Source organism: Leuciscus leuciscus (assembly GCF_965113295.1).
Source record: "Leuciscus leuciscus genome assembly, chromosome: 10".
In the NCBI taxonomy this organism is placed as follows: domain Eukaryota; kingdom Metazoa; phylum Chordata; class Actinopteri; order Cypriniformes; family Leuciscidae; genus Leuciscus; species Leuciscus leuciscus.
This window is the reverse complement of record NC_138734.1, coordinates 42,539,776-42,554,969: the sequence shown is the minus strand read 5'-3', so window position 1 is coordinate 42,554,969 and position 15,194 is coordinate 42,539,776. Positions and strand designations below refer to the sequence as shown.

At 35.8% G+C, this 15,194-nt stretch overlaps 1 protein-coding gene across 1 annotated transcript in view; it reads right to left on the bottom strand.

Annotated features, from left to right (window-relative positions):
* The window catches only part of LOC309507893 (uncharacterized protein), a 313,871-nt gene that overhangs the window by 160,897 nt on the left and 137,780 nt on the right, over nt 1–15,194 (bottom strand). The window contains exons 50-53 of the mRNA XM_082182320.1: nt 15,009–15,182; nt 14,689–14,862; nt 10,981–11,151; nt 7,808–7,981 (exon numbers count right to left, since the gene is read on the bottom strand). Coding sequence (XP_082038446.1) covers nt 7,808–7,981; nt 10,981–11,151; nt 14,689–14,862; nt 15,009–15,182 — 693 coding nt within the window. The remainder of the gene's footprint in view (nt 1–7,807; nt 7,982–10,980; nt 11,152–14,688; nt 14,863–15,008; nt 15,183–15,194) is intronic.

Genomic DNA, 15,194 nt, shown 5'->3' with positions numbered 1-15,194 from the left:
AAAAAACACACAAAGAACAATGATCTATGATGTCATCTTATTCTCTTTCCCCACTATTTGTCCCCTGTTGTCTTTAACTAAACAGTAAACTTTAATCACACTGTAACTGCTGTAAAGTATAATGATACTAACTGTAGATTTTCCAGTTTGCATTGTGGGTTCTTCAGTAGATCACTGAGGTTTCTCACTCCAGAGTCTCCTAGTTTATTTCCACTGAGGTCCAGCTCTCTCAGGTGTGATGGGTTTGAGTTCAGAGCTGAAGTCACAGCAGAACAGCCTTCATCTGTCATATCACAGCCTCTTAACCTACATTATGAGAATGTAGCAAGAAAATATGACAGAGGATAAGAAGATAACTCTTATTCTGTAAAGTCACATCCTTTTCTTAAACAAACAAAACAAAAAAGACATTCAGAAGAAGAGAGATCCTCATTCAGGGCTGTACACTGCAACATGTACACTGAAAAAAGCAAAAACATTATAACTACCTTCCTAATATCCTCTGTCCCTGCTTTTTTGGAGTGTGTTGCAGCCATCAAAATCAACATTTGTTTATATTTACAAAATACAATTAAGTTTGTCAGTGAAAATATTAAAAATCCTTTGTTCTTTTGTTAGTTAAATAAAGGTTAAAGAGAGTTGAATCACAGATTCTTATCACATTTTACAAAATATGACAACTTTTCTGGACATGGGGTTGTATCATTATTATTATTTATTATGTATTTATTTAATAATAATAATTAATATGATAGTAGGCTAATAGCTAATATAATGTACATCAAATGCACTGTAAAATAAATGAAAATGTATATTTCTTAAGTAAATATATATTTTCTACTTTACAGTAGGGAAATTACCAAACTTTTTTAATTTGTACACTTGCATTACTCTAGAGCTTTTATTTAGTCAGAAAACTAAAAGTGCAATGTGCAGCAAAATGTTTTCAGGTTCAACCCTTCATCAGTGCCATTTTCTTCCAAGCATCCCCTGCACAAGGCAAGATACAGTAAATCCTTATGCAAGAGCGCTTAATGCATTCTTCATGTTTGTTCAACATTCAACATGGGTTGTTGTGACTCGTGCACCTTTCGCACAGCAGCTGCAGTTTTCCATAGGCGTTTTATCCAAATAAACGGGTTATTCCCTACTGTGACAGGCGGATGGTTTTTGTGCACAGTGCGCAGACCTGACTAATCGATAATCAAATTCATTATTTTCATTATTTGATTATAAGCAATTTTTATATGTTAAAATAAGGTTTATGTACATCCCTGTCATTTATTTCACCAGATCACTTAATACTAAAGAGAATATTTTTTACAGGTATATAGCTTAGTGTTCAAGCAATTTTAAGCAGTTTGATTCTTGTATGTGAATATTCATCACCTCAATCTCTCCAGCTCACAGTGTGAATCTCTCAGTACACCAGATAAGTGCTTTTCTCCTGACTTTTTTACTTGATTCCCACTGAGGTCCAGCTCTCTCAGGTGTGAAAGGTTTGGAAGTAGAGCCAAAGTCAGGGTGTTACACTGTTTCTCTGTAATACTGCATACACGCAGACTGAAGACACAAAGAAAAAAGACAATGAATCAGAGCTATGATGATCAAACTAAGATTTGTAAATATTTGTAATTCTCTCTATCAGCATTTTGAATTTCAGAAATGTCAATAAGTTATGGCAGTGGTTCTCAAACTGTGGATACCCAGCAAACATTGGTCCGACGCCAACGTCGTGTCCCTGGCCAAAAATAGTCGCGGTATGACGGCATAAATCGGTAAAAATATGTAACACAGAACATTTCCTAAAAATGCATTCAGATACATGTGTGCATGTCTACAGTTATCTGAGGTTGCATGTATAATTGTTATTTTGACTTTTAGCTACGTGTAGTTCAATATACCATGTTGTGTTTCGGGTGAGAGAGGACGTCACCATGGCGACGTCTTTTACACGTGCATTTATAGTCCATCATGACCCTCTATGAAATCAATTGTGATAAAGCTGTGCTTAATCCTTGTGTGGTTAATACTGCAATAATTAATTACATTTTTTATTAAATTAAAGTTTTAATAAGTTGTGTGAATACGTCCACTGACGTCCTTTACACGTCTATAGTATCGGGTGAGAGGACGTCACCTGGCGACGTCTTTTACACGTGCATTTATAGTCCATCATGACCCTCCATCATGGAATCCTTGTGAAATATGCAAAAGCTGTGCTTAATCCTTGCATGGTTAATACTGCAAAAATTCATTTAATTGCCCAAGTAGTTTTTAAGAGGTTGTGAAGACGTCCACTGACGTCCTTTACACGTCAAGGCTGTGAATACACGTCCACTGACGTCCTTTACACATCCAAGCAAGACAGAAAAAAAACCCCCAGGAATTATCTTTATGAAATACACGAATTGTATACAAAGTAAATATATTTACTTTATCTTGTTTAAATAAATTATAATCACACAGTTCCCAGTGTGGTTAAGTTAATGCAAAGCCTCTGCATTTTAGTCATTATTTCAACCTTAGCCTACCTTACCTTTTCGGTAATGTTGTGTTTTTTTTTTTTGTTTTTTTTATGGAATGTATGCATGTAAAACAGAAATATATCTGGTCACCATTTATGTCTGAGTTGGATGTAATTGCCAAAACTGTGCTGCCAAGATGTAACAAAAGATCTCCCGACATTACCAAATCCCGCGATAGGTTAGATTATCTCACGAGATGTTAACGCGTTTTCCCCATAGACTCACTCCGGAACACTGAAGTTTGAACAACCACGAAGAGAGGAGGAATTGAGGCCCATATTATTGAAAATCTACTGTTGGGTACGTACATTTTGTATTATTAGATTCACGTGCTAGAGTTTTACTTGTTTGACATGAATGAACCGAAAGAAATGATGCCCACATTGTCAACTGAAATTGGCTAACTGAGTTTGGCTAAAATTAGCTAGTAGGCTAAAAGTTGCTTTGAACTTATACAACGGTATACCATAGTATAAAGTATGTTTAATGATACAGTCAAAGTTATTACTGTAAATTATTAATGTAGCCTTTTGAGAGTTTCTTTCAGAAAGTAAATTATCTGAAGTAGAATGAAATGTTTAGCTGGATTTGAACATGTATGTTTTCAGTAACTGCTTTAAAAATTTTGTAATTTTAGAATTGCTAAACATGTCTATTCAGGGGACATCACAGCCCACCTGTCTTTATCAGAAATGTCCTGTTCACTTTCTCACTGTTACACACCTAGTTAAGGGTCTTTCTCAAGGGCACCACAGTGGTATTGAAGAGGCAGGGGACAAATGCTGTTTTGAATTTAGCTGAAGACCATACAAATATTTTGAAAATAAGTGCATGTCATTTACCTCAAATTTTTAATTTTCATTTATTTTAAAAAGAAATATATTCTCTTCCCTTAGATGCTGTGAAGAGGTGGAGCCCACATGCTACAGACACTGAAATTGATGCAGCAATGGCAGAACACCTGAAACACACTCCAGGAAGAGCTGGGGGTGGTGGATACAAAAAATGAGCCAAACAATGTGTTTAAGGGATAGTTCACCCAAAAATGAAAATTGTCATCATTTACTCAACCTCATGTTTCAAACCTGTATACCTTTCTATGCTAAACACAAAGATGTTTAGAAGAATGTTTGTAACCAAGCAGATGTCGCTTCCCATTAATAATCATTTTTTCTCCAATAATGGTAGTCAGTGGATGCTCTATTTGCTTGGTTACAAACATTCTTCAAAATATCTTCTTTTGTGTTCAGCAGAAGAAAGAAACTCATACAGGTTTGGAATTTGGTGAGTAAATTACATAATTTTCATTTTTGGGTGAACTATCTTTATATAATAATTCAGTATTTTGCAATTGGTATTTTAGTTTGGTTAACAAATCGAGAGCTTAGAATTATAAGGTTCTATCTCCGTTTATTGTAGTTTATAAAGCATCAAAGTTTTTAAACTCGGTTTATGTTTTGTGAGATGGAACCTTTTATTTTATTAATAACTACTAACAATTTTTTTTTTTTTTACAAAAATAACACCACACAGGCATTAATAAACACCTAATGGATCAGATTGTCAAAAACTCAATTTCAACCAAAAGTGGAGATAGAACCTTAAAATTCTAAGCTCACGAAATGTTAAACATTGAAAAAAATAAAGAGAAATTTTGGCTGTTCAATATCAATAAAATGTTGTGCTTAATCAGAACATGCTTCTTTTTTGCTTATGTCCACAAATAATGTGTTATTGTTTTTGATGTACACGTGATTAAAACGTTTTATTGACGTTCAGGTCTGACTGGACCAATTTTGGACCTTTTTAGAACCTTTGTCAAGATGTGTAGGCTAAACCTCAAGACTTGATTGTCTTTCACGATGTTACACAATAGGTGTGTGATTATTTTATATGCAGGCTTATATATACACTTAAATTATGCAGCAACACATTTAAACACATATGACGACGCATTTAGACGTCCAGGGACGCGCAGAAGAGACGTGGAATTCACGGCCAGAAAAGACGTGGAATTCACGGCCAGAAATGACGTCGGTTCAACTTCCATTTTGGAACTATTTTTCAACCATGACGGGACGTCTCGGACGGACGTCTTTTCAACGGTCATTAAACGTCCAAATGTTTGCTGGGTAGGCTACTGCAGGGGCGCGGGAGATCAGCAGAAAGAAAAGAAAAAACAGCCGTTGCAACGGCGTTCAAGTGCGTGAATAGCAGTCAGCGCTCTGTCTTTATAAAGAGGCATCGAACGGCAACTACGTTCAGACTGTTGACTTGTCACCGTTGAAACAAGGCCAACATAGAAGTTGCTCGCCACAGAAAAGCACCTCTTCAGTGGACCGAATCACAGGCTGCGATTGTGAACGCGCCACTCCACTGCTGTGTGTGTTCTGGTGAGACGAACAAGAAGCTGAGCTGGAGAGGCGCTGTCAAAAGCTGTTATATATTGTTGATTTGAATGGGCCAATATATTGTATATCGTTCATCCAAAGCATCACTGAAATATTTTAATGTTTTTGTTTATTTAAATTAAAAGTTAAGTTCTGATCTATTTTTCTCTCTTACTGTTATATGACATTACAAAGTGAAACTATTGCAGGTGTTTTTCATTGCAGGTTTTGAATGTAAAAAATCTTTCCGTTTTTATTTTAATTTAAAAATTAAAAGTTAGGCGCAAGATTTTTTAAATGGTTTAAAGTATACACAATTTCAGATCAACTTCGAAAGGGGTTCTTCCGTGTCAATGTCATCATTTGGGTGCTAAATTTTTACAGTCTCTCTCTACCACCAAATCGGATCAATAATGTTAATGACATCATTCTGCATTTAAGTTTCCATTCAAATTTTGTGTCAAATCAAATGCAGCTTAAATTTTTATACTTCTCCAGGCATGGGAAAAAACAAGTTTTTTGTTTTTGTTTTTTGTAATTGGTATTGGCAGATATAAGCGATTTTCCTTGCTTTCGGCCATCAGCTGATTGTTTAAATACAGCTGACAATCAGGGCTGATTATATCCTGTCAATCAAAAGAGGCTGGGATTAAGATAAATATCAGCTGATAAAGATCTGTGGCCGAAAAATTGGAACATCACAATTTAATTTGCTTTGTTCTGGAACAGGCACTAATTTGTTGTGCAGCTAAAAAAAAAAAAAAAAAAGAGTCATGTTTCACAACTCTTAATTAGACACCTCCTCGGGACAGTTTTTTCAGTCCCGCTCCCAGCCCCTCCCGCTAGATTCTGTCCTGCTCCTACAAAAACATATGTAACCTTCTCCGGCTTCCACCTGCAACATGCACGCATAAAAGCATACATAGATCACTACGTCCATGAAATGCTGTGCCTTGCCACAACATCATAGCATAAACGCTCTCAATAAAATATTTGTTATTAAAGCATCAACATTCACAAACCACTGTTATTTTAACAGAAAAGCAATCATAGGCTACTGTGTGCATGGTCTGGAATGGCAGAATGCATGCAAAAAGCACTTCCTTTATAATCACTAAAAAGCTGACATCTCACAAAACTAGTTATAATCAGTAAAGTTGACTGCACAAAAATATTTTATGATGTCTACAATTTGTTTGTGATATTGAGAGGACTCATGAGTGTGTGAACAAAATCCAGCACTGAACAAAAAACTATGGCATTTTGAGCAGTGAGTGGATTAACTTAAATACATCTGATTGGTCACTGCGTGAAATAAATCAACAGTCTGTGATAGGCTACATTGCTCAATGCTGTAAAAATAAAAACTTTGCATGATCTTGCATTTGTAAATACATTTTTCTTTTCTTTTAGTTGTTCTTGTTGCTTTTGTGCAATAGATTAATAATAATTTCTTTGTTTTTAGATATTTTATTTTTAGATGCTTCTATTTGCGGAAGTCCCACGAATAATTTTATTCTCCCGCTATCAAATCTTGTCCCGTGTCGCACTCTGTTGCGTTGGGTGAGATCCCACGGGACTGCAGGTCTCTATCCCCAACCAAATTGTTGCACACATCAACATACTTTAAAGTAAAAACTCAATAGATATAAAATATAAGCTTTAGGAATTAAAGCATATACAGTATGTGTACTTAATTTAAATTATATACAATCTGTGAAAGTAATTATCTAAATGTGTATGTTTTTAATTGTTTGCTTAATTTTAATATATAACATTATTGTCTGCTAAGAGAAAAACTGCTCTGACTCAAACAAATGAGGGAATGGTATTATCCACTACAGTAAAAATAATGTAACATTTTATGTCACTAAAACAAAATACTCACATCAGTGTGTTGAGTTTACAGTGTTTATCCTGCAGTAGAGCAGCGATCTGATTCACTCGTGTGTCTTCTAGTTTGTGTCCACTCAGATTCAGTTCTCTCAGGAGTAACGGGTTTTTACCCACAAGTTCTGTCAAATATGTACAGGCTTCCTCTGCAGTAGGACTCAAAATCCTGCAGAAGGGAAGATGAAATTTAAATGTCTTTATGGCTTTAAGCAATATGTGAGAAACATCAGCGCAGAGAAAACTGGCTTGTGAAACTGCATGTTTGTGAACATCTGGAGACTCACAGAACTGCTGTAGAGAGATACAGTGATACAGTGAACCTGGGCTTGATGGCATTAAACTACAGCTTCAGAAACATTTAATACCATACTCCTGAATACTATCAATACAATTCAACCCTCTACAATGCGAGTAAGAAGATGTTACTCGCCAGTGTGTGTGTTAGAGGCAAAGTATGAGTTTGGAATAGTCAGTGTTCAGCAATTGAAAATATATCTGAGCGCTTGATAGTTTCGCTCTCCGTCTGTATTATTTCAATTCAGCTCAGTGGATGCGCAGCCAGCATAAGGATTGTCCACATAAGCACCACCAGCCCTAATTTCAGTTAAAATGACATATGCATGCATACATGGTTACCAAGTTTTATTTCTAATTACTAAAGTTCTATCATTAAATAGTGCTTGATTATCATTAAATAATGCTTGATTGACTGATGTTAAGAGTGTACGTTCAGATATTTAAAAAGCTGTGGCATTTTACAAAGACAAGCAGATTTGATGGAATCATATATATATCAGTCTGGTGAGTAAACTAAAAAAATTGACTAGCTAATGGCGATTCTATTGCCAAGGTGTGCGTAGAGGGTTGCAATTGTATCTAAACAAAACTCAGTACCCCCCACTACAAAACTTGTGGAGCTTATTGTATTACTGAAATAATATTTTGTATGAATATTTAGCATGCATATTTATTTTGTGTTATTTGATCACGTCTCACCTCAGTGTCTTGAGTTGACACTTCTGATCCTGTAGTAAATCATCGAGCTCCTTCACTCCTGATTGTCCAGGATCATTTCCTCTGAGATCCAGCTCTATCAGGTGTGAAGGGTTTGATCTCAGAGCTGAAGCCAGAGCTTTATAACCTTCTTCTCTGATATTGCAGTCTGAAAGTCTAGAAAAAAAGGGAATTTATAAAATTCATTAAGTTATTGTTATTTTATGATTAATATATTTAAACATATTTCATACTGTTCAACAGTGTTGGGGAGTAGCTAGCTACAGTACAAGTCACGATACCACTAATAGTAACTACATTTTTAGTATCTGGACAGTAGCAGTTACTTTAAAACATTGTAGCTTTTCCAGTGGCTAGCTACTTTTTCCAAGTAGCCGTGTAGCGCGACTGAAAGCTACACTCCATTTTGCATTCTGATGAATCATGAGCCTGTAATGCATTGAAGCAGCGCAGTGTCGTCTTCTTACTAGATAAACTACATTTGTTCATTATCACCATCTGTTGTTACATCATGCATTTTGCGACTTTACAGTCAAACAAGAGATTGTCTGATGATTATAAAAAGGATGTACAGGAATGGATATTTCTTGTGAATCGACTGTAATTTATGCAAACAAAGATTAAAATGCAGTCTACATTAAAGACTTAAAGCGCATATGGAAGGTGAATAATCGTTTTTTTAAATGAACTAATTATCCTGCTTTATTGCGATTAGTTGCACTAATCGAACTGAAATAAAATTGCAATATAGTAGTGCACTTATACTATATCAGAGGGCTCATTATACTTATACAGCTCAGAGCGGCTCTTTTCAGTAAATAGCCTACCGCATGTGCTTTGAGTTTAACCTGCATTTTTGATTACTCCTGTGTATCCAGTTTGAGTTTGCATACATTTTGTTCTTGTATTGATGTTACATTTGTAGCAATTTTTCACTTTGCCAGGAAGTTTGAGATATAGGCTATTTTTTGTGTGTTTTGGATAGTTTACAAAATCAAATGATTGGGACACTTTTTGCCATTGAAATGACTGGGAAAAATTGTCCCAGTCAACCTGAATTCACCCCACTCATTGAAACCATAATTGCATTACAACATGTTGTTTTAAAACCCAGTAATATTTTACTTATAACATTCTTCATTAACCCTCTGGAGTCTGAGCGTTTTTTTGGGCCCTGGGGGTGTTCTGACATGCCCTGACATTTGTGCTTTTTTCAGTTGCTTATAAACATATTAATGGCAAAGGTGTAAATTCACTCTATATAGCACAAACAGGACTACAATAATATGTGAGCCACATGTATGTACATGTTTTCATTTTTGAGAGAATAATGTTTATGCGTGGTTATCGAAAAAACTAAAAATTAAAATTTTTGAAATAAGACCACAAAACACATACTAAATATGTGGCAATAAGACTTTTGACTTATGGATGTCGTCGCCTATAGTTTTTTCTTCAAAATTATGTGAAAATAGTCTTGCTTTATCGTTCACATAAAACCATACATTGATTTAAATTGATGTAAAACAGGTTTTGCTTGGAAAGCCAATATGCGAGGGGGCGTGAACGAGGAGTGGTTTACACCTTAGAATACACCCACTCTGCATAATGATGAGCCATTCACTCAGGTGTGACACTGACTGAGCCACAATGAAAGGACAAAAGATATATTTAGAAGAAGACTTATATTGACCATTTAAGATTTTGCTTACATCTATCTTGTAAATATGTTTTGCTATTTTATTAAAATGGTTACAATTACAACAATAATTACAATTTCAACAATATTTCAAGTGTACTCTTTCTTTGTAAAAAAAAAAGATTATAGGCCCTACATTTTATCATATGTATTCATTAGTTTTAATATAACCAACATTGGAACAGCTAACATCTTAGTTGATGACTTTATTTTTGACAAAAATCGTATTTTATATATAGAAATGGCTAAACAAAAGCTTATTTGATGTGGCAGTATATTCTACAGTAAAAACTGTACCCAAATCTACTAAACAAAATGTTGTCTTTCATATTTCGTCTGACTGTAACGTTGTTTTCATGAAATATTAGGGCATATTGTTAATTTGCAGTTTAATACGTTGCTTATACAAATAGCCTACATTTTATTTCAACATTCAGTCGATGTTTACTTATCTCAGTATAGCAATACAGTTTGCTAAAACATCATCATTCATTCACACACGCGATTTAAATTTAAACTGTCTTTGCCAGCTGTGGTAAACAGCGCGCATTCATGCCGTTTATTCATTCATAAACAGAAACCCACGTGAAGAAATTCACGTGAGAAGGAAAAAACTTACTTGTATTCCTCAGCTCGCTCCTCGATATACCCGCACTTCTGAGGGACATTTTCGATTAGTATTATTCCTCACAGCGCTGCAAGACGGTGTAAACAATGATCTAAATAAACTTGTGTGTTTTCTCGAGCTGATGTGGGCGTTCACAGGATTGCCCCAGCCATTTGCGTTTGAATAGCGCGCGCTCTCCGTGGGCGGGGCCGATTATAACGTAATGAGATGAGATGAGCTCGACTGGAATCGCTCTCTTTTAATACAGATTTCACAAGATGAGAATAATTGTTTTTTTATATAAATGACTTCATTTAAAAGAAGAGAATTCAAGCTTCATGCCTGTCTGTCTGTATGCCTGTTTGACTGAGTATTCGCTGAGTTATTGTTAATTTTCGGACGCGTTTCAGAATGGACTTCACTGGCAGAGAGAAGGCAGAACTCGCTTCGTGTTTATTTTTCTTTATTTGGCAAAAAGCACAACACTTTGTTTTTATTGTGAGTATACACAAAAATAATACACATTTAACAGAATCGATTGATGTATGAAACTCCTATGGAAAATCAAAGTCAACAGAGTATTTATGAGTTTCTTTTACACTAATAAAAAAAAAGCGAGCTGGTATCGCCGGCGATACCGTAGACCTCAGGGGGTTAACAAATATTCAGTTATTTGTAGCAATGTCGTTGTAAAAAAAGGTTCAATGTAGCTAGCTACTTTTTAATAGAAACTTGTAGAGTAGCTACAAGCTTGAATGTAATTTTCTGTTAAAACATACTATGTAAAAAAACAAAAACAAAAAAAAACATTCAAGTTAAGTGCAACAAACAATAGTTCATTGAACTCACCTGAGTTTCTCCAGTGTGCAGTTTGTATTTTCTAATCCGTTCTGGAGTTTCTTCACTCCTGAATCCTGCAGATTATTGTTGCTGATGTCAAGCTCTTTCAGACTGGAGTTTGATCTCAGGACTGTAGCGAGAGCTGAACAGCTTTCCTCTGTTAGACCACACTTACGCAGCCTAAAATGATGAACAGAAGAGGGAGAATTTACAAACACATTTCCAGAGAAGTTGGTACATTTTGTAAAATGCAATAAAATCAACAGTCTGTGATTCGTTACTTTTCTTTAACCTTTATTTAACTAACCTTTAAGTACACAGAAAAGATTTACAATGTTTTCACTGACCAACTTAATTGTGTTTTGAAATAAATAAAAAATGTGACGGCTGCATCACACGCTAAAAGAGTTGGGACTGAGGCATGTTTACCACTGTGTAACATCATCTTTTCTTTTAAATAAACTTTTTAACTGTTTGGGAATTACAGTTTTGCAAGTGGAATTTTTGCCTAATCTCGCTTGATACAAGACTTCAGCTACTCAACAGTCCATGGTTGTTGTTCTCTGATTCTCCTTATCATGATGAGCCATACATTTTCAATAAGAGAGATCTGGGTCCGTATTCACAAAACATCTTAAAGGGCACCTATTATGCCCCTTATCACAAGATGTAAAATGAGTCTCTGAAGTATGTGAAGTTTTAGCTCAAAATACCCAACAGATAATTTTTTACAGCATGTTTAAATTGTCACTTATTGGGGCTCAGAAAAACGCGCCGTTTTTGTGTGTGCCCCTTTAAGTGCAAATGAGCTGCTGCTGCCGGCACAGAGGGCGGAGCTTCAAGAGTTCGCGCTCAGTGTCAGGACAAGCTCATCTCACGGAATGATATAATATCAAAACAGAAACTCTCAGTAATGCTGTTCATTTCGACCCGAAGTCGGACAATAATGCCCACAGAGCCAGAGAATATATGCTGTATGGAGATAGAACAGGTATAGTTTAGTTTAATTACAGTTATAACGTATTTGTCATCTGCTTTTATCCACTATTAATACAAGCCTGTTGTTGCGGACCCCGTCCGAATGATGCCTAAAAATATTTAATTAAGTTTATTGTACATCACACAAAAGATGAAGCGTTAGTTTTACTCCAGAGAATCACTGTAAGAGCTGAATAAACACAGTATAAAAAGTATGCATTAAAGTCTTATCCATAAACTCTATCTCTAACACAAAACTCTAACACAAAAACACTTGTTACAACTAACAGTAAACAAATATATACACCTTTTCAGTGGGTGCTTAATAAACTGGAAAACTTTATATCCGTAAAACGACTCGAAAGTGATAAACGTCATAAAGTGCGCGCTCTCCCTTCCATTACTGCTGTGATCAGTACATTAGGCCTATCGCTCCGGAGACTGTAAGCAGGATCATGAACAGTTGGTACAGATCCATCCTCGAGTGACAACAGGAGTAAATGAAGAATGTTGTGTCCATTCTTAAATATTATAACAAAACACCTAAATCACTTAGGAGACATTTTTGTCGAACAAATGGCGGACTGTGTACAGCTCACTCAGGGCGGGTCTATGCTAATACTGCACTGTCAGTCAACAGTCGTGGGAGGGGCTTGTGCAAAAGTACATCACATTGCCCCGAATCTGAGAACAGCTTGTTCTGAGACAGTGCTTATGATTTATGGGGATTTAAAAAAAGCACTGGGTGGATTTTTTATCATTATAGGGTGGTTGTGTACACACACTGCCAACACGTCATGTAAAAGTGAATTTTGCATAATAGGTGCCCTTTAAGGCTAACTTGCCGATTTAGGAGAAACTCTTAAAAATAATGGGCATGTCAGTCTGAATTTTAGGACACCTACATTTTTGCTGTAAGAGTACTTCACAAAGTATTTTAGTGCTAAAACTAGCTCCTAAATCTGTGAAACGTTAGGAGTAGTCTAGAGGACTGCTGAACCTTTTCTTCATAAATGCAGTATATTATTTGATTTATAGACTTTAATCTACAATAAAAAGGCAAAAATATATATTTAATAAACAAATATATAATGTCCGATTACCTGTGGCAGTTGTTTTCACAAGTTCACACTTACAAATGATTGAATAGAGTAAAAAAAAAAATACGCTTATTTGGTGTGCTGAATGCCGAAAACTGTCGAGGTAACTAATGGCTCGTTTCCACTGAGCGATACGGTACAGTACGGTACGGTACGGTTCGGGTTGGTAAACCATGAATCGGCTAGCGTTTCCACTGCCAACAGTACCCTTACTTAATAGGCGTGGTGTAGCTTATGCCGGAAAGAAGCGATCGACGTCATTTTCACGCGAAGAAGAAAGCGACATAAACAACATTGGATGACATACAGCAGATCTTGTTCTTGCTTCTTGGCATGTTTGTCGCTGTTTCTCAATAGCAAGTACGCAAAGTTCGGACTTGCCAAGTCCGACTCAGGAGAATGACTCCCGAGGACGCACGTCCGGTAATTCTGCGTCACTCAGCTCGCTCTGCTACTCTGGTTATCTCTGTATGTATATTTTAGGCAACAATAAAACAAAATATGTTATAAAACACCACACTGCCTCTTTTCGTTTTCATTTAAAGAAATCTTAAACATTATAGCCACACAAATGTGGTTCAGGCAACGCGTATTGATTATATTCACTGGTATAATGTTAGAAAATATAAAATATAAAACTCAACCCTGCCTCTTTTTGTTTAAATATAATATAAAAATATTAAACATTTTAATATGGTCCGGGCAATATGTGCATTTGTACTAAACAACAGATGTTGCAGTAAACAACATTACAGTGATTATCACAGATTATCTTCACTGTAATAAAATAAAAAATGAGAAAACTCAACCCAGTCTCTTTTTGTTAAATTTCAGTTTTATCAATATTAGCCATTATAAAAGTATAAGTAAAAGGTACAAGAAGCTATACAATAAGAAATAAAGCAAACAATTCAGTCAAACATACAAAGTCAGCGCTCTAGTCTAACCTTACAATGGTAAAGTTAAATAGCTTAAATATATAAAGTTATGAAACTTCACTTAGCCCTCAGCTAAAACGATTGGCCAGGGAACAAATTATAGATTCACAAGACCAAATATCGCCAGTTAGATATACTCAAGATGGATTATATCTCATGTTTAACCACTACAGAGACATCAGAGACAGCGGCAAACATCAGAACGACTAGCCGAGGAAAGGGCTGTTCCAGGCGGGGTACATGAGCGCTGAGTGCTCACAACCTGGATCAAAAGGGCTGGATGGGCCGAATTACTTTCTTTTTTTTTCTTTTTTTTACCTTAGTACGCTGACAATTGCATTAATATTAATATTATTTTATCATTATATTAATATTAACCACACAAACTACAATTTCTATCCGTCTGTATTCAGCATCTGCCTGTGTTAACAAATACAAATTGTGTATGTTTTACATAAGCTGTTTTTTGCAGGTCCGGAATAAAGATCAGCCAAAATAAAGATAAATAAAAAAAGTTTAGATTTATGGTCAGTGGAGCAGAGCATCTCTATTTTTATCATTGTTCAAATCATCCCGCTGGCCGGATTAGACAAATCTGTAGGCTGTATTCAGCCCACGGCCGTATGTTTGACACCCCTGCCTTACAGTGTTTGGTCACCTGATGTTTTTTTAAATGTACAATAAGTGAACACAATACTTACATCAGTATGTTGAGTTTACAGTGTTTATCCTGCAGTAGAGCAGCAATCTGATTCACTCGTGTGTCTTCTAGTTCACGTCCACTCAGGTTCAGCTCACTCAGGAGTAACGGATTTTTACCCAAAATGTCTCTCACATACTGACAGGCTTCATCTGCAGCAGGACTTTGTAATATCCTAGAAACAAAGACAGTGCATTGATATTTCACAAGTGTGCACGGCACAGATGTGGTAAAATGAATATTGATGCAAGTAAGTGCAGAATATAGTTTGATGGTTTAATTCACTTTCAGATAAAATCTTAATTTGTAGAAAACACTCACCTCAGTGTTTTCAGTGAACGGCAAACATTCTTTTGTACATTAATGAGGTTTTCCACTCCCAATTGTCCAGGATCATTTCCTGTGAGATCCAGCTCTATCAGGTGTGAAGGGTTTGATCTCAGAGCTGAAGCCAGAGCTTTACAACCTTCTTCTGTGATACTGCAGTTTGAAAGTCTAGAAAACATG